Consider the following 25,696-nt stretch of genomic DNA (forward strand, 5'->3'; position numbering starts at 1 on the left):
TTCCTGGACCCTAGAAGTACCTGCTCTAAGGGGGGTGACTGTCTCCCGATGCACAGTATCTACATAACTCTCTCCCTCCCTGATGCTTTGCAGTATTTGAAGCTGCAACTCCAGCTCATCAATTCTGAACCGAAGTTCCTCCAGCCTCCAGCACTTACTGCAGAAGTGGTCACTGTGCACCCCAGCAGGGTCCACTAGCTCCCACATTAAGCAGCTGCAGCGCACCACCATGTCCTCCATCTGAACAGATTTTTTCCCTACCTAGTTTTATCCTACTTAAAATTTATAACAATAACAGGTAACAGGTAAACCTTACCTTTACCTACCAGCTACTCACCCGTCTCGCCCCTTTACGCCTAAGCCCATTGAGCCAAAGCCCAATCACTCTGCTCCCTCTCACTCTGCTGCCTGCTCCAAACGCCTTGGTTAGGAGTCTTCAAACCAAACTGCTGCGAAATGACAGAAATAATTGTAGAAAAGCCAGTCAGTATAAAGAATACAGACAAAAGAATGTTGGAGTTGGAAAATGCAGAGCTGGAGGACATGCCCAGTCTGACTTGCTGGCATGTCTTCCAGCAGGTCAGATGGGGCATGTCCTCCACACCCAGAGAAAAATATATGTTCTTTATATTGACTTTTCCCCTCCTTCACCCAAAGCTAAATACCCGGTTCTCAAGCACAAATGCAGCTGATTTATAAGGGGCACTCACATATAATTAAGGACATGAGATGTGGAATCAGTTCCAAAGTCTTACTAATAAATCACTAACAGTAAATGAGAATTGTAGAATTCAGTATTAAGTCCGGAAGGCTGTAACGTCCCCGGGCAGAAGATGAGGTGCTGTTCCTCAAGCTTGTGTTGGACCTCATTGTAACAGTACGGGAGGCCACAGACCGATAGGTCAGAGTGGGAGTGAGATGGAGAATTAAAGTGGCAGGTAATGTGAAGCAAAGCATTTACCCAATCTGCGCTTGGTTTCTCCAGTTTCGAGGAGACCATGACTTCAGGTAACTTGATTTCTCTGTCTGTATTAGTTGTCCATCTGTAATATTCTGTCAGCTTGTTGTTTTTCTGACATTTTTTTCTTTTTTTCCTCTGGGAGTGGAGGATATGCCCAGCCTGACCTGCCGGGCATGTATTCCTGCTCTGCATTTCACAACTCCTAGATTCTTTTATCTATGTTCTTGCTCTCTGACTGCTCCCATTCACTCATTGACCAGATAACCCTGTTTGCAGCTTATTCCCATGGTCACTCCGATTTTACCCTATCAGAGACAGCTCCCTCCCCTGCCCCCCCCGCAGCTGTACAATCTTTTTTTGTCTTCCTTTCAGTTCTCACGAAGTGTCTCCAATCTGAAAAGTTGACTCTATTTCACTTCATGCAGATCCTGCTTGACCTGCTGAGTATTTCCAGCATTTTCTGTTTTTATTTTAGATCTGCAGCAATTGCAGATTTTAAAAAATATTTTCCCAGGCTTATGTAAAGCTGTTCTATTTCAAAGGCTTTCCTAATGGGCTGCTTGTAAAATATTCATTATGGACTGCAGCAGGCTCCAAAACCAGTTCACAGGAAAACAACTGATGGACAATACATGCAGCCAGATTTTTGAAAACAAAACTCCTCCCTGCCTTAACACATTACAAACTATTTAGAGTTTTTCCAATCATTCTCCTTCCTTCTCCAGACTCCATGATCTCCCTTGAAGTGTTTTCAAGATCCTCAACTTGAGTTGCACATTCCTTGATTTTTTTTCACCTATTTCACCAACTTCCTCCAGTTCTGCATGTCTATGGTACTCTGACACTCATTCCTTGCTCTCAACTCTGCTCCTTCTGATTACTGCTGCTTCAACGCAGTGCTGCTCTACTTGCAACATCTTTGCAGAGTCCTAAGACCTTAATGCCCCATTGCTTAGGCTTTAAAATTTTTTTTAAGCCTTTCCCTATGAGGACACCTTCATCTTTTTCCCCCCCAGTGTCCTTGCTTCCATGTCTTCCTCACTGGTCTGCATCCATTTTGTTTCCTCCACCCTACAGCATACTGAAGAGAGCAGCAGAATAAAGGAAGCATGGTGAGGCAGGGTCACATGATTAACATCCGGTTAGCATCAATGTGAGGCAGTAGAGTTGTGCTGACGCAGTTCTGCAAGCTGACCCTGAGCACAGAACAAGCAGATAAGGATGTTCTGTTATGAACAAACATCTTGGGTCACAGTGTAACAGTCTGGTAAATTGTAAAAGCATAAACAGACACTCTGATTGCAGAACAGGTGGCTAAGGTGATTATGGAACAGTGTCTGCAGAAATTTGAAGAAATTAAAGAAACAAGTGTATGTGTGGAAAAGTAGTTCATTTGTAGCCATGCAATCTATGACAAGGAACCAGGCTATATCTGGAGGAATGTACAAAAAGATACCCCACAGGGTAAGAGACAGCAATAACTCCAGAGACTAACCATTGCAGAAGACCCTGAGGTAGGGACTCAGCAAAGAACTTACCACTTCAAACTCTGGCCTGGTTATCAAAGCAGGTAATACCTGAATCCAAATAGTGAGTCTTGGAATTGTTTGAAACTAAGTAATGAGTTTTGGAATTGTTTGAAATTATTTGCAAATAACAAAAATAATTTTTGAGCAAAGTCATTGTCGTGTGTGCTTATGGCATGCTGCGTTGAATTGGTGATAATACTTTCAGATGCTTTTTTGATTGCAGAAACACTGCAGAAATATAACTGGTTATAATGAACTGATAGGATACTTCTTTCTTCATTACCCAAATACCATGCCATTAGCTTTGCTTAATGAAACAACAAATGTTTTGCAAGGTATTTCTGTGATGATGATTGCGCTATTCAGAATTCAAAGCATTTGAACAATGCACCCACACACAGATACACTTGTACATTGACAGATTGTGGCCTCTCCTGAGATGTTAGAAAAGAAAATGATAGCTTCAAACTGTCACCAGCTGATATTGAACGAGTTACCTCATAAAATGAAGACAAGGAATATAAAGGAAACCATTGTGACAATGAATCTATTTGAACTGGAGAAGTAATTTAATCAAATTATTCTTACTGCCTTATTTAAAGAACAGAAGAGTGCTCGTCTTATTCAGTGAGACAATTTAACACATTCAGACATTACTGCTTTAATCAGTTTCTAACTTTTGCTGTAATAGGGAATTGTAACTGATTGTAGTGTAAATCAATGATCAAATAATGTGACAATTAGGCTACTGTGTTTCCTCCATTATACAGCACTTTAGTTTTTAGTGATCAAAATAAGGTATAGTAATAATGATACAAAAAGCATTCTATCAAGCACATGGGCTATGTACATTTGGAATATTGATTAACAACACCAAATAACAATATAACCATTGCACAATGGAACATTGAAGGTGGGACTGAATTCATGGAAAAAGTGCAATTAACTTGTTTCCCTTAACATACCTAAAGTGATGCAGAGCTAATGGATTTCTTCATCTCTGAGACAATCATGCATCCTGTTTCTTCTTCTGTGACTCCTGACTACCCATTGTTTATCCAAGCACCCTACCTCCAATCCCCCTTCAGGTTGAAATTTCTTTTCCAATAATAACTTCCCCATGAAATACGGTTCTGGCTTCCCAGTTCCCCTTGCCTTTTGAGTCCAGATTGCTGAAGTACATTTTCTGCCCATCATGTTTATTGACATTATAAAAGGTCCCTTTGCTCAAGCCATCTGCCTCTCCCATCAATGCATCATACTCTTCACATCCAAGAGCTGGATATCCTCTGGGCTTTTATTGTTTTGCTGCTGTAATTTTTGTGTTAATTCTGTTTGCAAAGTAAGTGTAATTGCTGTTGAAATAACAGCAGTGAAATGCAAATGAGCCCATAGAAATTCCCAGCACAAATCACTTTTCATTTCAACTTAACAAAACCCTTTAATAACAAAATGTTGCCTGTCCCATAGTGTCATTAAATTGGAAGTATGTTGGTTGCTCTGTGTGCTATGTTTAATGGAGTTGATCATTTTAAACATTTCATTTTATGTCTTTCTACACTCCTGTGGATTAAACTTTGGAATATTTAGTGCTGGAAGAGAATGCTACTGTGACTGGTGCAATTTTGTTTTGTTTCACAGCAGATAAATTAAAATTGCCTTTTTATCACAATGACCAAATAATACAGTGTGGAATCTCTACAAATTCCTCAACAGTGTGACTGGTAAAGGAAAAAAAATATCCAGAGAGAAATAATGAAATGACATATATGCCTAGCTCAATGCTTAGATAATACATTTACATAACTTGAGCTAAATGCCATTTAGCTGAACTAGATGATAACTGACCCAGCCCAGGATTTCAGGGACCCAGGGTTAACAATTGTCTCACAGTTAGGATTTACCCATTCCCAATCTCAAATGCTATCCACTTGCGTAGTGTCAAGGGTTAAAAATGAAAATGAGCTCATGAAAAACTGTTGGCACTGATGGAACACAGGGCGAGTCCGTGGGTGTAGGAAATGTGGGTAAAAATAAAGCAAGGAAAAGTTGGAAAAATATTCTGCCAAATATAGTAAATGCTAATCAACAGTGTGCAAATGTGCATTCAGGAGAGGATTGTAAAAGCTGGAAAAATGAAAATGCTGATAAGAAACTATGTACACATGGTTTGTGACATTGGTTGTTCAATTCTGCAACTACCTTATAACTGTATTTTAGTTGGCTGTTAATGAATTGCGCCCCAGTGTAAAATATGCTCCATTATAGTTGGAGAGTCAAGGTAGATGAACATTTGCAATGTAATTATGCCACAAGGATTCCAAGTTTCCTTTCTTGCTATGGTTTCTTCATGAAATATAATTGGAACATGATTTCGTAATTCAATCCTTTAAACTTTGTTACACCCTTAAAGGTGCTCCCGTTAAGGTGTAGTAATTTTGCCTGGCAGTTCCAAAACCGGACAAAGCAACTCTGAGGAATTTCTCAGTTTGCTTAAGGTTCACTGCAGAATAACTGCAATATTTTAGTAAGAAGGCACCAACCTGCACTGTTAACTCTGTTTCTCACTCTGTAGTTGCTGCCTGACCTGTTGTATATTTCTAGCTTTGTTTAGTTTATTTGATTTCCATCAAGGAGCCCCATCAGTGAACCAGTGCCATCCTTGAACACAAAAAAATTCTGAGTCAAGTGAAAATTTTGGTGGAACAAAAGAAGTTTCCCTTTTCTACCATAGATACCAATACAAATGAAGATTTAGCATTTGGCTTTGCCTTGATTGGAAATTAAAATTGGCTTATTATCATCACATGCACCAAGATACAGTGAAAAACTTAGTTTTGCAAGCCATCCATACAGATCATTTCAAAATATAAATATATCAAGGTAGTACAAGGGAAAATCAATAACATAATGCTGAATATAGTGTTACAGTTACAGAGAAAGTACAGTGCAGGTAGACAATAAGATGCAAGGGCCATGACGAGGTAAATTTTGAGGTCAAGAGTTCATCATTAAGGTACAAGAGGTCCACTCAAGTGTCTTATAACAGCAGGATAGAAGCTGTCCTTGAACCTGGTGGTGCATGTTTTCAAGGTTTTGTGCCTTCTTCCAGATGGAAGGGAAGAAGACAGAATATATTGGTATTGATGTCCGGGGTAGGAGGAGTCCTGGATCACGCTGTCTGCTTTTCCGAGGCAGCGAAAAGTATAGACGGGGTCCATGGAGGGGAGGCTGGTTTTCGTAAAGGACTGAGCTGTATCCACAGCTCTCTGTAATCCTTTGCAGTCTTGGGCAGAGCAGTTGCCATTCCAAGCTGTGATGCATCTGGATAGGATGCTTTCAATGGTGCATCTATAAAAATTGGTGTCGGTCAATGGGGATATGCCAAATCTCCTTTGCCTTCTGAGGAAGTAGAGGCACTGGTGTGCTTTCTTGGCCATAGAGTCTAAGTGGTTGGACCAGGCCAAGCTATTGGTGATGTTAGCTTGTACGATGAAGCTGAAAGCTGGAAGATGGTTTCACAAGAGGCTAACCTTGTTAACAGCTTTGAGTATTTCCGATTTCTAGATTCTGTGCTAGTTTTCTTTTGAATTCAACATTGAAACATTTAACTTCTTCATATTTCTTTAATCCAATTGTTTATTGCAAAGATATTTGAACTTCCTTAGAGGTTACCTTTATAATGAACTGAAATGTCTGTGCCAAATAAAATAGTTCTCTTTCAGTAGCAGGACCCACAAGTATGTACCGACTTAATTTGGATTCTTGGATAGAAGAAGAGAGAAATACTGTGAGCAAAACAGCTTGATATTTATGATGCATGATTACAGTAATTCAAATCTATTGATTCATCATGTTGAATGCCATAACAGCATTTAATTAACAAAATGTCTTTTGGAGAAAGGTCATTTTGTCACCAAACTGAACATTATTCATGGAAGAACAATAACCCATGAATCACTGTAGTTAACCATGGCACATGAAAGTACTAGGTACCAGAAATGATGCATAATAAATGTATCGATATTCACTGAACTATTTACCTTTTGACGTACTTCACTTCTTAATAAAAGGGCAAGAGTCAGAAGAGTTGTGTGCCATTTTCAGCACACTGAAGTTACTGTATGTTGTGGTGATACACAACTGGAGTCTCAATGCCAGCACGACTGCCCTCGAGGTGGCTGTGCTAGGTATGACACCATAATCCATTGCGTTCTGTGTTTGCCAATAAGGTGTGAAAAGTATGTTTGTTACCAAGGTCTGGTGTTTGTTACCAAAGTTCATCCTCCACAACTGTTCCCAAGGCAAATATTAAGGAAGATCAGTAAGTCAGTGAAAGATACCCTTTGATTCTGCCTGAAATTTGCTGGTCTTCCAGGCCACAGAGTTGCCCATGACTGATGCTGAAGAACCATGTACTGAGGGATGAACTAAAGCTTGGTGCAGCCACCACAGACGCTCCAAGGGGAAAGGCCACAGTTTAAGGCCCTGCCACCACTGTGCATTGAAGAGCTGGAAACAGTGTAAAAAATGCAAGGACTGTTTTGCTGACTTATAAATGTGCTGCAAATGACAAATTTTATGAACAAAGTATATTTATTAAAAATAATATGATGATGCTGTGTAACATAATTTACACCATCATAGGGTTACCCTCTGGCCAACCCTTCAATCTGATACAGCACTCCTTTGTTCTTGACTCTTCACTCTGAAGAAAGAGCTTGTCAGGAACTATTGTGTCAATCTTACACATTTCAATGAGGTTATCTCAATGGAGAATATAATTGGTCCTGGCAGCTCAAGCAAATCATATTAAGGATATTTATCTATCCTTATAAATATATAGAATGAGAAAAAACATCCATTCTGGTTATTTAGCCATTCCCCCAGAACTAAAAATGCTGGAATCATGCCAAAATGATTTGTTGCTCAGTGTTTTCATGAAGATCATGATAAGTACTGAAGGACTTTTAGTGACAGGGAAAATCATTCAATCCAGTTAAAACAACCATATTTCCACTTAGTCTGAACTCCAGTTATTATCTATGATACTATATATATTGATTATTTCTCTCCTTGGAATATGAATGTATATTGAATCCATGCTATTAATTGCTAGTTCATTCTATAAATTAGAGCATAATTACATAACAAATGGGAGTGGAAGTAGATCATACACTCCTAGCTCAAGGAGTGTAGGATCTACTTCCACTCCTATTTGTTATGTAATTACAAAGAGGAATAGAAGTAGGCTGGCCCTGTACTTCGGGAGAACTATCCTGCTCGATCCCCATACCGCCTGTTCTGATGCAAGGTCATCAACCAGAAATGGTAAACTCTGTCTCTATACACACGCTGGCTGACCTGCCAAGTACTTCTAGAATTTTCTGTTACTTATTGCATATCACTTGAATCCCTCAGTGTGCAAAAACTATTGATCTCAGTCCTCAACAATCTCATCAAGTGAGCATATACAGCTCTCTAAGGCAGAGAGTTATAAAATTTACAATCTCCTGGATAAAGAACTTATTTTTCATCTCTGCCTTACCCTCTGGCCAACCCTTCAGTCTGATACAGCACTCCTTTGTTCTCGACTCTTCACTCTGAAGAAAGAGCTTGTCAGGAACTATTGTGTCAATCTTACATATTTCAATGAGGTTATCTCAGTGGAGAATATAATTGGCCCTGGCAGCTCAGGCAAATCATATTAAGGATATTTATCTATCCTTATAAATATATAAAATGAGAAAAAACATCCATTCTGGTTATCTAGCCATTCCCCCAGAACTAAAAATGCTGGAAACACTCAGCAGGTTAGGCAGTATCTCTGGAAAGAGAAACAGAATTTATGTTTCAGGCCAAAGACCCTTTGTCAGAACTGGAAAACTAAGAAAGTGTTAGTATCAAGCTGAAGGGAGGGTGGGGAGGAATGGAATAGGACAAAGGAAATATCTCTTGTAGGGTGAGGTCAGGGTTGACCTAGTGATTAAATGCTCATGGAGCCATCTAGTTAATAGATTAATCCCTCGCCCATCTTCTCTCCAATGTAGAACTATGTTTTCTCACTTTCCCAGTTTTGTTGAAGGGTATTTAACCTGAAAGGGTAACTCTGGTTCTCTTTCCACAGATGCTGCCTGATCTGCTGAGCTTTCCCAGCATTTTCTGTTTTTTTTAAAATTCAGATTTCCAGCTTTTTTTGTTTCCCCTACTGTGGGTATCCAAGAAGAGATTTCTCAGGAGAAGTATTGTTTTTGTCCTTGGACATTCAAGTCACAAAAATTGCATGACAAAGTCAAGAGTGACTCCCAACAGTGACCAAGCATGGATTGTAGGTTTAAGTTACATATTAAGTTATAAAAGCTTAGTGTAAAACTACACTGTATTTCTGCCCCACAAAGACAGACATGGTTTGAGAGACAGAGCATGAGGTAAGGAATACCAGAAGTCCTTATGAGGAGCATGGTCATTGGAAATACTGGGCCTGTTCCTCGAGTCAGGTACCTGTGGGTATGTGAAGTGCATGCAGGACAGGTGATGCCAGAAGTGATTGAGCATCTTGGGCTGGCCAAGAAGTGATAACTGAACATCTATAGAATGGTCTCCAAATGAATATAAAAATGCCTTGCCTTTTCCAGAAACAGATTGTGTGGACCACACCTGAAAGCTGAACAGGTCTCTCTCTGTCTCTCTCTCTCTGTCTCTCTCTCTCTCTGTCTCTCTCTCTCACTGTCTCCCTCATTCTGTCTCTGTCTGTCTGTCTGTCTCTCCTTGAGGTGAAAGATCAATCATAGTCATAGAATTGTACAGCACGAAAAAAAGCCCTTTGGCCCAAAGGTGACAACCAAGATGGATATTCAAGCTAATCCCATTACCCAGCACTTGGCCCATATCCCTCTAAACTCTTGTCATCCATATACCCTGTACATGTACTTCTTAAATGCATCTAATGTATCTGTCTTAACCATTTCCTCTGGCAGCTGGTTCCATACATATACCACTGGCTGTGTTTAAAAAAAAAGTTGACCCTCAGATTCTTATTAATCCTTTGACCTCTAACCTTAAAAACTATGCCCTCTAGTTTTCGATTCTACATCCTTGGAATAAAAGGCCACTCACCCTATCTGTGCCCCTCAATATTATATATGCCCCTATGAGATCACCCCTCAGTCTCCTACGCTCCAAGGAGTAAAGGCTCAGCCTGTCTAACCTCTCCCTATAACAATCCTTCAAGTCCTGGCAACATCCTTGTAAATCTTTTTTTGCATACTTATCAGTTTAATCACATCCTTCCTACGACAGAGTGACCAAATTTGGACCTAATACACCAAGTGTGGCCTCACCAATGTTTCGTGCAATCGCAACATAACTTCCCAACTTCTATATTCAGTACCCTGACTACTGAAGGCCAGCATGCTAAATGCTTTCTTCACTGTCCTATCTACCTGTGACTCCACTTTAAGGGAACAATGCACCTGTACTCCAAGGTCCCTCTGTTCTACTATACCCAGGGCCCTTCTGTTCAATATAAAAGCCTTACCTTGATTTGTCCTTTCAAAACATAACACTTTGCGCTTATATGAATTAAACTCCATTTGCCATTCCTCAGCTCACCTACCCAACTGATCAAGATCCCGCTGCAATTCTTGATACTCCACCTACGACACCACCTATTTTAGTGTCACCTGTAAACTTACTAACCATCCCTCGTATATTCTTATCCAAATCATTAATATGGATGCCAAATAACAATAGGCCCAGCACCGACCCCTGGGGCACACCACTAGTCACAGACCTCCAGTCTGAGAAACATCCTTCCACCATCACCCTCCATCCAGCCAATTTTGTATCCAGTTTGCTAACTCCCCTTGGATGCCATGTAATTTAACCTTCCAGAGTAGCCTGCCATGCAGAACCTGATCAAAAGCCTTATGAAATCCATATATACATCCACCGCTCACCCCTCGTCAACCTTCCTCATCACTTCATCAAAAAACTCAATCAAATTCATTTAAGACAAGATCTCCCACGTATCTCTCTAATCAACCCCTGCCTTTCCAAATGTAAATATATCTTATCCCTCAGAATGCTTTCTAGCAGCTTACCTATCATGGACATTGACGTTAGGCTAACTGGTTTATAATTACCAGGTCTATCCTTACTGCTCTTCTTAAATAAAGGCACAACATTTGCTATCCTTCAGTCCTCCAAAACCTCGCCAGAGAATAGCAATATTGCACATATCTCAGTGAGGGCTCTCACAATTTCTTCCCTAGCTTCCCATAGCATTCTTGGATATACCTGGAGATTTGTCTACCTTCATACATCTTAACACATGCAATACTTCTTCTACTGTGATATGGACTGCTCCCAAAACCTCTCCATTACCTTTGCCAGGTTCCCAAGTCTTCACATCTTTGTCTATGGTAAAAACAGAGGAGAAATAATCATTGAAAATTCTGCCCATCTCCAGTGGCTCCACACAAACATTTCCGTCTTGGTCTTTGAGGGGCCCCATTCTCTCCTTAGTCACTCTTTCTCCCTTAACATGCTTAAAAATCTCTTGGGATTCTCCTTAATTTTCTCTGCCAAAGCCATCATATGTCCCCTCTTGGCCCTCCTAATTTTCTTCTTGAGTATATTCTGGCATCCTCTATGTTCCTCCAATGATTCATTTGATCCCAGCTGCCTGAATCTGACCCATGCGCCCTTTTTCTTGACCAGGGTTACAATATCCCTTGACATCCAGGCTTCCCAGTTCCCAGCAGCTTTGTCTTTTACTGTAACAGACAGGAACATGTAGTCCTTGAACTCTTGCTATCTCACTATTAAATACCTCCCACTTGGCGGAGGTCCCTTTGCCCACAAACAACCTAGCCCAATCAACCTTTGCCAGCTCCTATCTAATTCTGTCAAAATTCACCTTGTCCCAATTCAGAACTCAAACCTGCAGACCGGTTCTGACCCTTTCTAATAACTGTTTAGAAACTAACAGAACTATGGTAGCTGGTCCTAAAGTGCTCCCCTACCATGAGATCAGTCACTTGCCCCTCCTTATTTCTCAGGAGTAGATCAAACTTTGCCCCCTAAATCAATAAATATGTTACTGTTTGACCTGAGAAAGGACTGTGAAAGTGATTCCCATGCTCCATAATAGATTTATTCAACTTACTCTGTACAGAGAATACAGGATATAATATAAAATGACTACATTTCAAGAAAGACATGATGGCCTTTTGCCAAAGGTTAGCAGAATATAGAATGAATTCTCAAAGAAATCATTTAATGCTATATTAATTAAAACATTTTATATCTCTAATGTTACCTAGTTCTGTCAAATGGTCTTTGACCTGAACCATTCAATCTGTTCCTCACACCACAGATAGAATTTAAAGCATTTTGTTTTATTTGAAACACGTTCACCATGTTCTCAAATTTTCCTTTTTTGACATAATATAAAAGAGAATGTGAAGACAATTAAAATATCTTTTACACAGTAATACTGTCAACTTCTGTTGATCTTTCCGAAGTATGATAGAATCTAATGGAAAATAAAACTAGGCACTGTGTAAATGTACTGCCAATTCTTCATGAACTTGCCTTGGATTACTGGCAAAGACCTATTTCATCCAATCAGAACATGAGAAATATATCTAAAGTGACTGATATTGACTAAAAACTCCCAACTCTCCTTGTCAAATTTAATATAGGGATTCTCTGACATCTATAAAATGTGTTTCAATAGTAGTGTTGTAAATGGACGAATAACTATCTCCAATATTATAATAGTTATCCCAATTAAGAGAAAATAAAACATTTTATTTGATTCTCTTGTTTTATACTTCATGACAAATTCTGATATATAAAATTGGAAAAGAGACCTTGTTGGATTGGGATAAATTTCATTCCATGTACTACATAAAAATTGAGTGTCTTGAGCTTGGGAAAGGAATTTACCTTTTGCATCAGTTGTAAAGATGGTAAATCGTTTTTGTTTTAAACTGTTCACACCTACTGCAGAGTCCAATATTGTAAATTGTATTTTAGGTCACATAAATATGCCTTCCGTAAAATCTATGCCTTGGACTTCATGACCTTTCTTAAACACTAAGATTCTATATTTCAAAATGTTGAGGATGTTATACACAGCTGAAATATATCATTCAGATATTATATGATATTTATTTTCCTTTACCATGCAAACTATCAAAACCTGTTATAACATTTCCCAAGCTATTTTTTTACTCTAAAGCTTACTTCTGCTTCACTCAGCCTTACATTTTAATTTAGCATAGCAAAAATAAACAAAAGTTTCACATCAACTCACTTTAAGAAAAAGGAGAATTATTTTACATAATGCCAGCTTATCAGGCATATGCTGCTTAGAGGTCAACCTATAATATCAAGCCTAAAGAAAAACATTTGTTTTAAATAATTGTGTCATAAGCCAGACTATAACAATGGCCTTTGGAACTTGAGCTGTTTACAATGTTCTTGATGCGTTTGTTGAAAGTCAAACTGGGAACTTCCTTGGCTTTCAGAAATAAAACATAAATAAATTTGAGAGCAAGAATACAAAACTCACAAAATTTTACTTTTTTATCAAAACAATTTATAAATATCTTTAACTTGTACCCCAAAAATGTGTATTTGCTGCTGATATATTTCTAGAAATATATTATGTCAATTAATTCATAATGATTTGTTGAACAAGTAAAATTTTAGATACTGTTTAAAATTTAATGAACCTGAATGCCAATCATGGCCATAATACTGCATCCACATGCATGCTTGAAAGTAAATAATGTCATGAATGCAAGACAATTGAGCATGTGTTTGTGGTTGAGGTTACTGGAAGTTAATGATCTCAATCTCAGGACAGAACTGTAGTAGCCTCCCTGGTCTTAAGCCTAACATCTTCAATGGCTTCAACAAGTAATGAAAATCATTTACAAGTAAGTTAGAAGTGAAATGCTGCACCATGTTCAATTCCATTCACAGCTCCTCAGCAAACAAAGCAATCTATTGTGGCACAAAAACACAAAATGCGGGATGAACTCAGCCTCTCAAGCTGCATCTATGGAAGGTGAAACCAGTCAACGTTTCAGATCAGGGACTCTTCCTCTGAACTGGGGAAGAGTTCTGAATTCCCCAGTTCTGAGGAATGATCCGCAACCTGAAACCTTAACTGGTTTCTCTTTCCACAAACCCTGCTTGACTACCTGAGTTCTTACAGCACTTTCTGTTTTTGTTTCAGATCTCAGCATCTGCAATTTTGTTTGTTTTCCAATCTACGGCACCATGAAGCAAGACTTGGACAATATGCAGACAAGGGTGGATCTGCAGTAAATATCATTCACATCACAAAATTGCTAGACAATGATCATCTGCAACCCTTGATAATGGAACAGCATATACATTTCTGCCTCCCTCCCCCCTTCTACTTTCTGGGAGGTCACTATTGATCAGAAACACAACTGGACCAACTGCAGAAGTATTGTGGATGCACGAGAGATCAGAGGATGGGTATCCTGTAGCAAGCAACTCACCTCCTGAAACCCTAAGCCTTACCACCAACAATATGGAATAAGTCAAGAGTATGATGGAATACTCTCCACTTTCCTGGATGAGTGCAGCTTCAACAACACTCAAGAATCCAGGATAAAGCAGTCTGCTTGATTGCCATCTCATCCACCACACTAAACATTCATTCCCTCCACCACTGGTTACAGTAGCACCTACAAAATGCACTGCAGTTACTTGCCCAGGCTACTTCAAAAGCACCTCCCTAACCCACCACCATTACCAACCAAAAGAAAAAGGGCAGCAGGTGTATGGAAACACCACCGGCTCCAGTTCCCCTCCAAGTCGGCCCAGAAGGATGGCAGCAGTTCAAGAAGGTAGCTCACCACCTCTGAAGGGTAATTAGAGATGAGCAGTAAATGCTGGCCTTTGCAGCAACATCCACATCCAAAACAAGCATAAACTTTAAAAAAAAATGTCCTTTCCATAATGTGCCCTTTGACACTTTCATCACAATTTTGGAACCTTATACATGAAGAAGATCAAACCTGAATAGTTTTCAGGAAATTTGGATGTGCGGCAACACAAAAGGGATATGTTGTAACTGTACTATTCTCAAATATCACAGACTACGGGTATCAGCATCTATCAACTGGTTCCTGAATGTGCTGCAATGCTTGCATCCATCTACTGTTTAAAATACATGCTGCAAAATATCTCCAGTGTCAAGGTCTGATGTACATTATTTCTTTATTCTAACATGTTCTTCAGTGATTCATTTTGTGGAGTTTTGCATGTTAGGAAAGCTGACAAAAGGAGGGAAATTGGCTATATTCCTTCCTGCTCTCCCACCCTTGTTCTTCTTCATGCATAGTCCCTCAAGGTCGAAGATTACTTGATTCCATTCCAGTTCCCTGATAAGGCCAATGTGGGACCTGCAGACTACCAGAATTAGTTGTTGAGACAGGCAGGTGGGTAGTTTGTGAGGTAGTGTGCTCCTTCCATGTTTTACACAGGGCTTCCTTGTGCTCTTGATGCATGAACTTGAGGTTCTCAGTGTCATCTGGAATGCTCCTTCTCCATTTTGAGCAATCATGGGCCACAGATTCCAAAGACTTGGTGGACATAGTATGGATTTTACATTTTCTTTCAAGAGAACATCCTTGAATCATTTCCCCTGTGCATCTGTTGATCTTTAGCTATAATGGAGCTGGGAATAGAGTATCTGTTCCAGGAGTCTGGTTTTAGGCTTGTGAACAACATGGCTTGCCCAATAGCAGGGAGACCCCCTTTGTAGTTACCACTATTGGGTTTTTCTCCATTCTTGAAGATGATAATAATTACAGGATCTCTGAGGTTCCCGGCAGATATAGATTAGGTTGTGAATTTATGACCAAAGTCCTCAACACAAGGTCTTAGAACTTCTTCAGGGACACTGTCTGTCCCTAAGGCCTTGTTTTTCACTTGGCACATGACCTTTATGATTACATGTCCGTCAGAGATGAAGGTGAGGCTGAACCAGTTTGACAGTTTGTTGTGGATTCAAGGACAGTCGAATCAAGGAGACAGAACTGAGGATTCTTTAAAATGCTTCTATCATTGGATGCTGACTGCATCTCTGTCCTTGACAACTTAACCTCTGTTCAGCCCTAGTACTAACCATTAGGAAGCACAATTCAGCCAGTAAAGAACATGAGTCAGACCTCTTTCTCTTCCTTATTGCATCTGAATTTTGCTCAGCAACTATGGTGGTAAAAGAAATGCCTGATTTAGCTTACTTTTAAAAACAGGATGCCAATCATTTTCCATCTGATGACTTAAAAAAACAATAGTAAGGTATAAGCATTGTTATCGGGAATTCTACAAATAAAACAGAGGGTAATCTTTAAAGATATCAATATTTATATTGGGTAACATTTACTGGAATTCTCTTTGTTCAGAAATGCATGGCATCATGATCTGAAGTCAAGGTTTTATACACTAGTGACTTTCAAAGAGTAAAGGAATTAGCATTAAGTACAAAATGTCATTTTCACAGACCTAAACCTTAGAAAACTGTTGTTTCAGAAAGGTTGTGTATATTTGGTTCAAAGCACATGAAGGTTAATAAAGCAGCTTGGTCTTAATGCACAGAGTACATCAAATAAGGATACATCTAACAGCCATTTAGCTGTTGGTCCTTTAATGAAATCCTAGCTGAATGGGCACTATTTAGATAAGAAATAAATCTGTAAAAATCGTAAATCACAATCTTCATCAGTCTTTAGATACAATGCTCTTCATTTTGTTCTCCAACCAGCAGAGACCATTCATCATGTTCCTCGTGAATAGGTATGCTCTGATTTGATTGCCTGTCAGAAGTTAATGAATTTAGAGATAATCGACTGATGTGTCTTAATCGATCCCAGCTCCTGAGCCTTAGAGAGTCTCGACGCTTGTTATCCATTCCTATACGGATACTAATTTGTGATGGTGTAAATTGCTTCATGCGGCCTTGTGCTTGAGATTCAAGTTTTTCTGTATCTGGCTTCTTGTAGCTAAAATTGAGAATATACAGAATGCTGAATAAGAAAATATTCCATTTTAATCATCAAATAAATGTGATTGTTTTCAATGCAGAAAATCAATTAAATACCGCAACTGTTCTCTGATTCTAAAGGAATACAAGGCCTAAATTATCAATTGGAGATGCAAGAGAGTGCAGATGCTGGAATCCGGAGTGAAAAACAAATTGTTGGCAAGATTGTTGAAATAGCATGCAACCTGATGCAATAACTGCAAGTCTACGCTTGGTCTTACTGGTGTAGAGGAGGCCACATCATGAGCACCAAATGCAATAGACCAGGTTGGGGGAGGTGCATGTGAATCTCTGCCTCACCTGGAAGAGCTGATTAGGTCCCTGGATGTGGGCGAGGGAGGCGGTGTAGGGACATGTGTTGCAGCTCCTACAGTTGCAGGGCAAAGCGCTGGGGACGAGGAGGTGCAGGTGAGGAGGGATGAGTGAACCAGAGACTCATGGAGTGGTCTTTGCATAAAACAAATGGGTGGGGAGGAAAGATGTGACCTGTGGTGGAATTGCGTAGCTGCTGGCAGAAATGATGAAGAATGATGTGCTGGATGCAGAAGATGATAGAGTCTGTCTTTAACTTCATCCTCCCCTCTCCCCACCTGGCTTCATGTACCCACCACCCCCTCCTCACCTGATCCTACCTATCACCTGCCAGCCCCTACCTCACCCTTCCCCCTCACCTCTTTGTACTGGCTAGACTTCCTCTACACTTCCAGTCCTGATGCAGGGTCTCGACCCAAAACATCGACTACCCCTCTGCCTCCACTGATGCTGTTTGACCCACTGAGTTTCTCCAGCAGTTTGGAGGCGGTTCACCAGGTGGATTCTGGAGGTAAGGAGGTTAACCTATGAGGCGAGATTGAGATGTCTGGGACTATATTTGCTGGAGTTCAGAGGAATGAGCGGGGATCTCATAGAAACATTATAAAATTAGGGATAGATAAGAAAGAGGCACAAAAGTTGTTTCCACTGGTAAGTAAGACTAGAACTATGGGCATAGTCTCAAGATTCAGGGGAATAGATTTAGGACAACAATGAGGAGGAACTACTTTCCCCAGAGAGTAGTGAATCTGTGGAATTCTCTGCCCGGGGAAGCAGTGGAGGCTACCTCATTAAATATATTTAAGACACAGATAGATCTTTGCGTAGTCATGGAATTAAGGGTTATAGGGAAAAGGCAGGTAAAGTGGAGCTGAGTCCATGGCCAGATCAGCCATGATCTTATTGAATGGCGGAGCAGGCTTGACAAGCCAGATGGCCCACTCCTGCTCCTATTTCTTATGTTCTTATGCTTTTTGCTCCAAATTGTCAGTTGATAGTGATAAGCAAAACATAACACACAGGTTTCATTTTCCCTTATATGCCATTGTATTTGTACTTGTTATTTCTTCCACATTAAACACAGTGGAATGAGTTTAAGAAGTAAGCATGTAAGGGACGTGCCAGGAAATCAGCAAAAAAGGGGAAAATAATTTCTCTTCTCAATGAGGCATGAACCTAATTTGAAGGGTAACAAATTCCTTTAGAATTGCCTTTTTTTTTGCTCATAGCATTTAATACATCTGTATTTTATACTTGGAGGCTAATAAAACGTGTAATGTCTGTCACTGTAATACTGCTACTTTTTATCTCTATTATTAACAGTTTCATCTAACCCAATCATTTCAGAGTAAGGGCGGTTTTGCAGAAATTATCCATCCATCCTCATATCAGCACGATTCAATGGTAGCTTACACTTCCCACAAACAACATTTTGCTTTCAAAAATGCCAAGTCAATTATTTCATGCTGTAAGTGAAATAAACATTTCAGTTTGATTGGAAAGAAAATGATGTAAATATGTTCTACCACCAGGCTGGACAATGAAAGGGCATGATGTGACCAACTGTATCATAAATCCACAGAGAGATCAAAAAGGACAAGAATGGAAAGTGCTTCATGGTCATAGAAATGCTTTCTATAGTTTTCATTAAGATCATTTCAGTGTTGCAGCCTCCGATTCCACTTACAATGATTTCAAATTGAGGGAGTTATCCGCAACAGCTTCACCTGTGATTCAACACTGTTATCTTTCAAAGAGTCAAAAATGCAAATTGATATCATAACTCAGTCTTTTTAAATGGTCAATTTGTTTGTCATACAGCATACATTATTTCCTATGAGCTGACTGAACACGGTGAAATTGTTAAGTTCAGTTACTTACAGTTTCAACAATAATGAAGAAACTACCACAGAAACAGAGGAAGCCGCCATTGCAGCAGAACCCATCCATGGCTGTAACACTAGGCCCAAAGGCAAAAACACCCCTGGAAAACACATAGCATATTTAAAACATAAACTTAAAGAAGCTACTTCTATTTTACAATGAAGTGAAATCTGGCCACATGCACAATATCAGTTGACAACACAAATCAAAGGGAGGCGAAGCTGGCTGACTTCAAACTAAACGTGGCTTCCAGAAGCAGCTTTATAGGACAAAAAATAGTAAACAATTATAGTTTCAAAAGTTTTATGGTATAGGAAACCATATAAATAATGTGCATCAGCTTATTTATCCACAAAGTGAAAAATGATAATCTTGATACAATCTTACTTTGTTACAGAATTATTTAAGGGGTTGCATTTCATCAATACATTATTTCTATATTCTCTGTGCTAGCATTCCTCAGCTGTACCACCTGCACCTGTTTATCAAAGTAGCTTGCTTTAATCCTTTACATTGCAAATGCAACAGAATGTCTAACTTGTTTGTTATACAACGTGCATTGTAAATAATATCATGCACTGTTGTAATGTAAAGATAAAAATATGTTTTACAGCACTTAATAGAATTAACTACAGCACTTGTATAAAATGACTAATGAGCAAACATGTTTTAATCCCTTTCCCCATCCCATAATTTTATAATGCAGCTGGACTCCTACTTCCTTGTTAAAACTACCTTTAGAAGAAATCGACCCCCACACTGGAAATATACAGGACTTGTCAAGAAATATCTGGGTATTTTTATGTACTGGCACCAGTGCATCCTCTATAATCCACAGTCACAAGAGGGTTTCATGCAACAAGCTGTTTATTATTTCATGCAATAAGCAACACTGCTGAGATTTGATAAGCTAGTTTCCCAGCAGATCCATGAAAAATATCTATCCACCCCCAACCATGCCTCTTCTTTTCTTCCTTTTCCTAGCCTCTCTCTCTTTTTTTCTACCCCCCTTTTTTCCTCCTTACCTTTGACCCATCCCCCAGTGGATCTGCTCTCCCCTCCTCCCCCACACCTGCCTATCACTATCTCTTACCTGCATCTACCTATCACCACCATGTGCCCACCCCGCCTCCCCTCTTTTGCCCACCTATCACTGCTCTGCTTTCTCCTCCTATATATCGGGCTTCCCCTTTTCCTATCTGCAGTCTTGAAGAAGGGTCCTGACCCGAAACATTGACCGCCTGCTTTTCTCCATGGATGCTGCCTGGCCTGCTGAGTTCCTCCAGCATCATAGTGTTTTTCGTCTAGATTCCAGCATCTGCAGTCCTTTGTTTCTCATCTATCCAGAAACACGGCTGAGCAAATGTTTGAAGTTTTGTATTTCCCTTTCAGCCAGATGCAGAAGATCTGAGGTTGAAAATTTAACGGTGCTAGTTTGAATCCTATGCAGCGGTGAAATTCCTTTATCAGAGGACGAGATAAAGAGCTTCACTTTCAGCATAATGTTCAATAGTCACATTTTTTGGAACCTTTGCATTTGTTGTCCTGATCATGTCAAAGGAAGTTGGATAGAAACAGAGTTGATTCTGCATTACATCCCATCTCTGTGGCATGGACCATGGTATGATATTGCTGCATGCTAGTCCCAGTTGAAGTAGAGAGTTACATATAGCTGATTAGACAAGGAAAAGATCTGTAGATTTTTTAAAAAAACACTGACAGAGTAATATTGTTGACAAGTTATTGTGTCACAGGAGGAGGAGGTATCTTAAAAGTTAAACACATTCTTTTAAAGGGCGTACAGGAAACTGATGAAGAAGAGAAAAACATTCCAGGTCTCTTTTTCCATAATATGCAACTGATAAGAGAGTAACATCGTAATTCAGAGACAACCAGTCATTGCAGTCACCAACACTAATGCACAACTGCCCCAAACCCCCACAAATATCCTCCTACTTATTTCCTACTCTTCTCCATCAGAATTCATCTGTGAACCAGCCTGGCATCCAAGCTGGACAATTTTGTGAAGGTTTATACCGGCCAGGCGCATTGGAATCTCTGATTGGTATACAAAACTCTCCGGTGTTGTGGAAGGGAAACTCATAACCAAATCTGGAACGAGCCTTGGACTTCTGTGTGCTTTCAATGCATTGGTAATTTTCTCACTGGTTCCTAACAATATCCCAGTTTCCTCCCCTCTATACTTTGAACAGGTTTTAAATGTATAAACTTATTAATTGACTTTAAGAGAAATAAATGGTTAAAGTAAAGGAGAAGAGTAGAAAACAAGAACCTCCACTCACCGGCAGCAATAGGAATTCCTACCAGGTTATAAATTAAGGCAAATATAAAATTTATTCGAATTCGATAAACTGTCTTTTTTGATAAATCGATACTAGCCACAACATCCAGCAGGTCATTCTGGGGGGCAAAAGACAGAACACGTGTCACCGCAAATTACCAAACAAGAAAAGACAAAGAAAAGAACTATTTCAATATTATATATTATATGAATTCTGCTTATTTGACATTTGCTCACCCTAATAAGCACAACATCTGCTGCTTCAATAGCCACATCTGTACCCGTTCCAATGGCAATTCCCACATCAGCTTTAGCCAGGGCGGGAGAATCATTTATACCATCTCCAACCATTGCAACTGTTTTACCCTGATCCTGAAGTTCTTGAACTTTGGCTACTTTATGTGAGGGAAGAACTTGTGCAAACACTTTCTTGATGCCAACCTTAAAAGAATAAAAAACAAGATAAAAAGAGAAATACTTACATTTTTTTGCCATCAGTAAAATATTTATGTTTTTTAATTTGTAACTCCTGCATTTAAACCCAGTAAATAGGTCTGCATTTTCCAAATTCATACAGCTATATGTTCCTAGTTTTCTGGGGCAAACTTCCATTGAACAGTGATAGTGCACACCAGGAGGACTAACACGTGTTAAACATATACAGTGAATGATAGGGCTCTACGATATACTGAGGACAGAGGGGCCTTGGTGTACAAATCCTAGGATTCCTGAATGTGTCAGCACCAGTAGATAAGATGATGAATGTGGCAAAATATGAAATTTCCAGCATTTAACCATAATGCATTTGTTCAAAACAGAGAGGGAGCATTTGATGGCTCTGAGAAGCTTGAATCCCTTTATCGGGAACCTGCAGAAGCTCAGCAAAAATGGCAGAAGAAGCACAGAAACTCCCAGAACCACCCAGTTACCATCAAGCCCCACCTTGGTAGAGAATACAGATCCTGCTTAAGACTTTTCAGCTGCATCAGGACCTACAGAAATCCTTGACTCTGAAGGGCTGCCTAAGAAGAAGGGAATACACCAGCCTGCTGGAATCATTGTCTTTGATAACCAAACCTGTTTTTTTAAAATTAAAAATGCTCAATTACAAAGAATGCCCTCACCCCATGGCTCAGCTCAAGGCCTCTTGCTTCAAAGTAAGAATGCTGCAAGTTAAGTACCAAATTTAACTCAAGTGTCTAATCTGATACCCTGTTCAGCACTGGGGAAGTGCTGGAGTGTTCCGCTGCGGTACTGAAGGAGATGTTTAACAGAACTGTCTGCTCTCAGGTGTGTGTAAAAAATCCATGGCACTACTTCAGACTCCAGTGGGGGAGGCATTGCTGGTGTCCTTGCCAGCTGTTATCCTTCATTCAACTTTAACGGAATAGACTATCTTGTCATTAGCACATTGCTGTTAAGGTGACTTCCCTGTGTCTAACTGCCTGCCTGTTGCTTTTACATAGAACATTGAACAGTACAACACAGGAAAAGGCCTTCGGCCCATGATGTCTGTGCTGACCATGATGCCTATTTAAGCTAATCCCACCTGCCCACACATGGCCTATTCCCTCTCTGCTCCTGTTCATGTGCCTGTCTAAATGCCTCTTAAGCACTGCTATCATATCTGTTTCCTCCCCTGGCAGTGAATTCCAGGCACCTACCTTAAAAAACTTGCCTTGTAAACCTCTTTTAAACTTTCCCCCTCTCACCTTAAAACTATGCCTTGTAGTACTTGACATTTCCACCCCGCAAAAAAGCCTATCTACCCTATCTATGCCTCCCACAAACTTATATACTTCTATCAGGTTACCCCTCAGTCTCTGACACTTTTCTCGCATTACGTCAGTGATTCTAATTTAGAAGCAATGAGTTGGCTGTAAGTCATAGTAAGACATCCTGAGTTCTAATGCTAGCCCTTCATTTCTTTATTCTGTGCAAGCTACACTTCGATTGGACTTTTCAAGTCTTAAAGGTAAATTTATTGTCTCTAGTTCCTACTGTAGCCTCTTGAACTGGAACCTCCCCAACCTCAGGCGTATTGGCAGAGCAGTGGAAGAGATCCTGTCTGGGAAATCTTGGCTCTTACAATGGGAGGTACTCTATTGTTTTTTTTATTTTAAGATAAAAGGCAGAGTCAATGCATCAGGTTGTTCTTTATCACCCAGAGAATAATGGAATAGCTATTCTTGAATCCCTATTCAACATATCAGTGGACTTTTATCATTGAACTAATTCATTGGCTGCACAGTAGGATGGGGTACTTTGAGGATTGGATGGGGCCTTTAAACAGAAGAAAATCAAAGAACTGCAGATGCTGAAAATCTGAAATAAAAACAGAGAATTCTAGGAAGACTCAGTTTAGGCAACATCTGTGGAAAGAGAAACAGAATTAACATTTCGGAAGTGGGAGAGAGATAAAACAAGCTGTATGTCACCCAAACTCCCCTTCCCATGGTGACCTGCCTGTCCTTGTCCTTCTCCACTGCCATGGTGAGGCCAAACACAAACTAGAAGAACAACGCCTCACATTCCACTTGGGTAGCCTACAGCCCAATGGTATGAACACTGAATTTTCCAATTTCAGGTAACCCGTGCCCCCTGTGTTCCTTTCCCACCCTTACTGCTTCTCTCTTCCTTTGTTCAACTTTCCCATTTCCTTCTGCCCATCACCCACACATCTATCCACCTGGGTTCCTTCACCCTGGCCTACCCTCCCTATATCCTCCCCCAACTAATTCCATCTGCCCATCATCCCCCACCTCACCTACCAGCCCCTGTCCCACCCCATCCTCTCACCTCTTTATACTGGCTATCTTCCCTCCACACTCTCAGTCCTGATGCAACGTCATGACCTGAAACGTCGATTCTCGCTTTGCCTCCACAGACACTGCTTGACCCGCTGAGTCCCTCCAGCACTTGTGTTTCGTGCTAAACATTTACTAGGATGGCCACCTACCTTCTTAGATAAAATTCATGTGCAGAAATCAAAAATTGGGATTTATAAAAAAAAGTAATTAACTAAATGCAGGACATCCTGTACATGGTGAGCAGTCAGATGTTATTAACATGTACAGTACCTGGCTGGCAATTGCTGCTGCTGTTTTGCAGTTGTCACCTGTTAGCAGTACCACATCCACTCCCATGTTTTGCAAGGTGCACACAGCCAGTGGAGCTTCAGGTTTGACAGTATCTGCAATTGCTATCATCCCACACAGTGTACCTTTCCAGAAAGAACATAGTTTATACAACATTAGAAAATATAAGAAGTAGGCAGACATGAACTAATATCAGCTGCATTTGTACTGACACAAAGGAATTTAAACATGATATAAATTCAGTAAGTGGCTCAATATTAACATCACCTTTCACTGATTTATTACCTCTGTCAAATTGGGATAAGAGCTAACACATTTTATATAAATTTATTATATACATTCTGCTGGTATTTAACACAGAACATTTTTAACTCAGTATAATCAAAAACTCCTCAAAGTCTCTATGAAGTCCCAACATTTTAGGTTTATTTCAAATTTCCAGTTTTATCTTCCTAAATTTTTCTTTTCCTCCTTTTGTTTGGATTCCTTTCACATGAACATTCCTGATATTAGCTGTTTTCATGTCCTCTTGTGAGATTTTCTTTGTCATTTGCCCATTAATTACTTGCTGAAACTCAGTCCCATGACTAATGCAGTAAAAGCAATTCTACATCCTCATGCTGTGCCCGGCCTCTTAATCTGTCGTTCCTCCCAGGTCTGAGAAAACTGGCTGATCAAGAGTCAATCAGTCAAAGATGTAAAGTTCCCAACTGCATTATAATACGTAAGTACCCAACCCCTGTCCTCCACATGCCTGTCTTTTCTCAGTCAAAACTAGAAATGGATGGGTTGGAAGTGGGCTAGGTTCAGATTTGAGATTTATCTTATTTAAACCTAACATCATCCACCAAACTTTAGGGTTAATGATTACCATTTAGAGTTTATTTTACACAGGAGTATGTATCGGTAACAGGATGAGTAATATTGTTAGTAATTTGCACTATTCCTGAGGAATTCAGCAAGAAGATAATACATCAGACAATTAAATGAGATTATTAAAGATGACGTGCAATTAAATTTTGCCTAATTCTCCAACTGGAAAATTGGGATTATTGCCAGTTCTTTTGGATTATGACTAATAGTTGCAATAGGGCACTGCTTTGGATTATCTAATTATCGCAACTCCACGGTTGGATTAATTACCATCAACAGCCACCAGCACTGCTGTCTGTCCTTTCATTTCATGATTAATCATAGCCTCATCAACATCATTTCCGACATGTAATCCATTACGTGTCATCCACTCCCGGTTTCCAATTGACACAGAGTAGACCTGGGAAGCCACTGCACCTAAAGATGACAATAAATTTATTGAATTAACTCATTACTCATCAAATAATATAATCATGATTTTTTAAGTAACAGTTAATTCAAAAGGCTGTCAAGAAGGTGGTAAGAAAGACACATATTCAGTAATACAGAGAGGACTTGGAAAGCTGCACTTCCATGCATTTCCTTCCAGATTTTTTGTGAGAAACTTCAATAACTTTCTGAACTTCAAAGTCAAAGTTG

General features: G+C 39.8%; 1 protein-coding gene and 1 long non-coding RNA gene across 2 annotated transcripts in view; one reads left to right on the forward strand and one right to left on the reverse strand.

The window, feature by feature from the left end:
* Positions 1-2,287: 2,287 nt before the first annotated feature.
* LOC127576062 (uncharacterized) lies at positions 2,288-22,629 on the forward strand. Its single transcript, XR_007957165.1, has 3 exons — positions 2,288-2,531; positions 20,765-20,937; positions 21,905-22,629. It is a non-coding gene; the product is annotated as an uncharacterized LOC127576062 (long non-coding RNA).
* LOC127576057 (copper-transporting ATPase 2-like) overlaps positions 11,642-25,696 on the reverse strand; it is a 68,027-nt gene continuing 53,972 nt past the window's right edge. Inside the window, exons 16-21 of the mRNA XM_052026393.1 lie at positions 25,328-25,474; positions 24,167-24,309; positions 21,324-21,527; positions 21,088-21,205; positions 18,782-18,884; positions 11,642-16,547 (exon numbers count right to left, since the gene is read on the reverse strand). Coding sequence (XP_051882353.1) covers positions 16,274-16,547; positions 18,782-18,884; positions 21,088-21,205; positions 21,324-21,527; positions 24,167-24,309; positions 25,328-25,474 — 989 coding nt within the window. The 3' untranslated portion in view covers positions 11,642-16,273. The remainder of the gene's footprint in view (positions 16,548-18,781; positions 18,885-21,087; positions 21,206-21,323; positions 21,528-24,166; positions 24,310-25,327; positions 25,475-25,696) is intronic.

This window comes from Pristis pectinata, chromosome 11 (genome assembly GCF_009764475.1).
Source record: "Pristis pectinata isolate sPriPec2 chromosome 11, sPriPec2.1.pri, whole genome shotgun sequence".
Lineage (NCBI taxonomy): Eukaryota > Metazoa > Chordata > Chondrichthyes > Rhinopristiformes > Pristidae > Pristis > Pristis pectinata.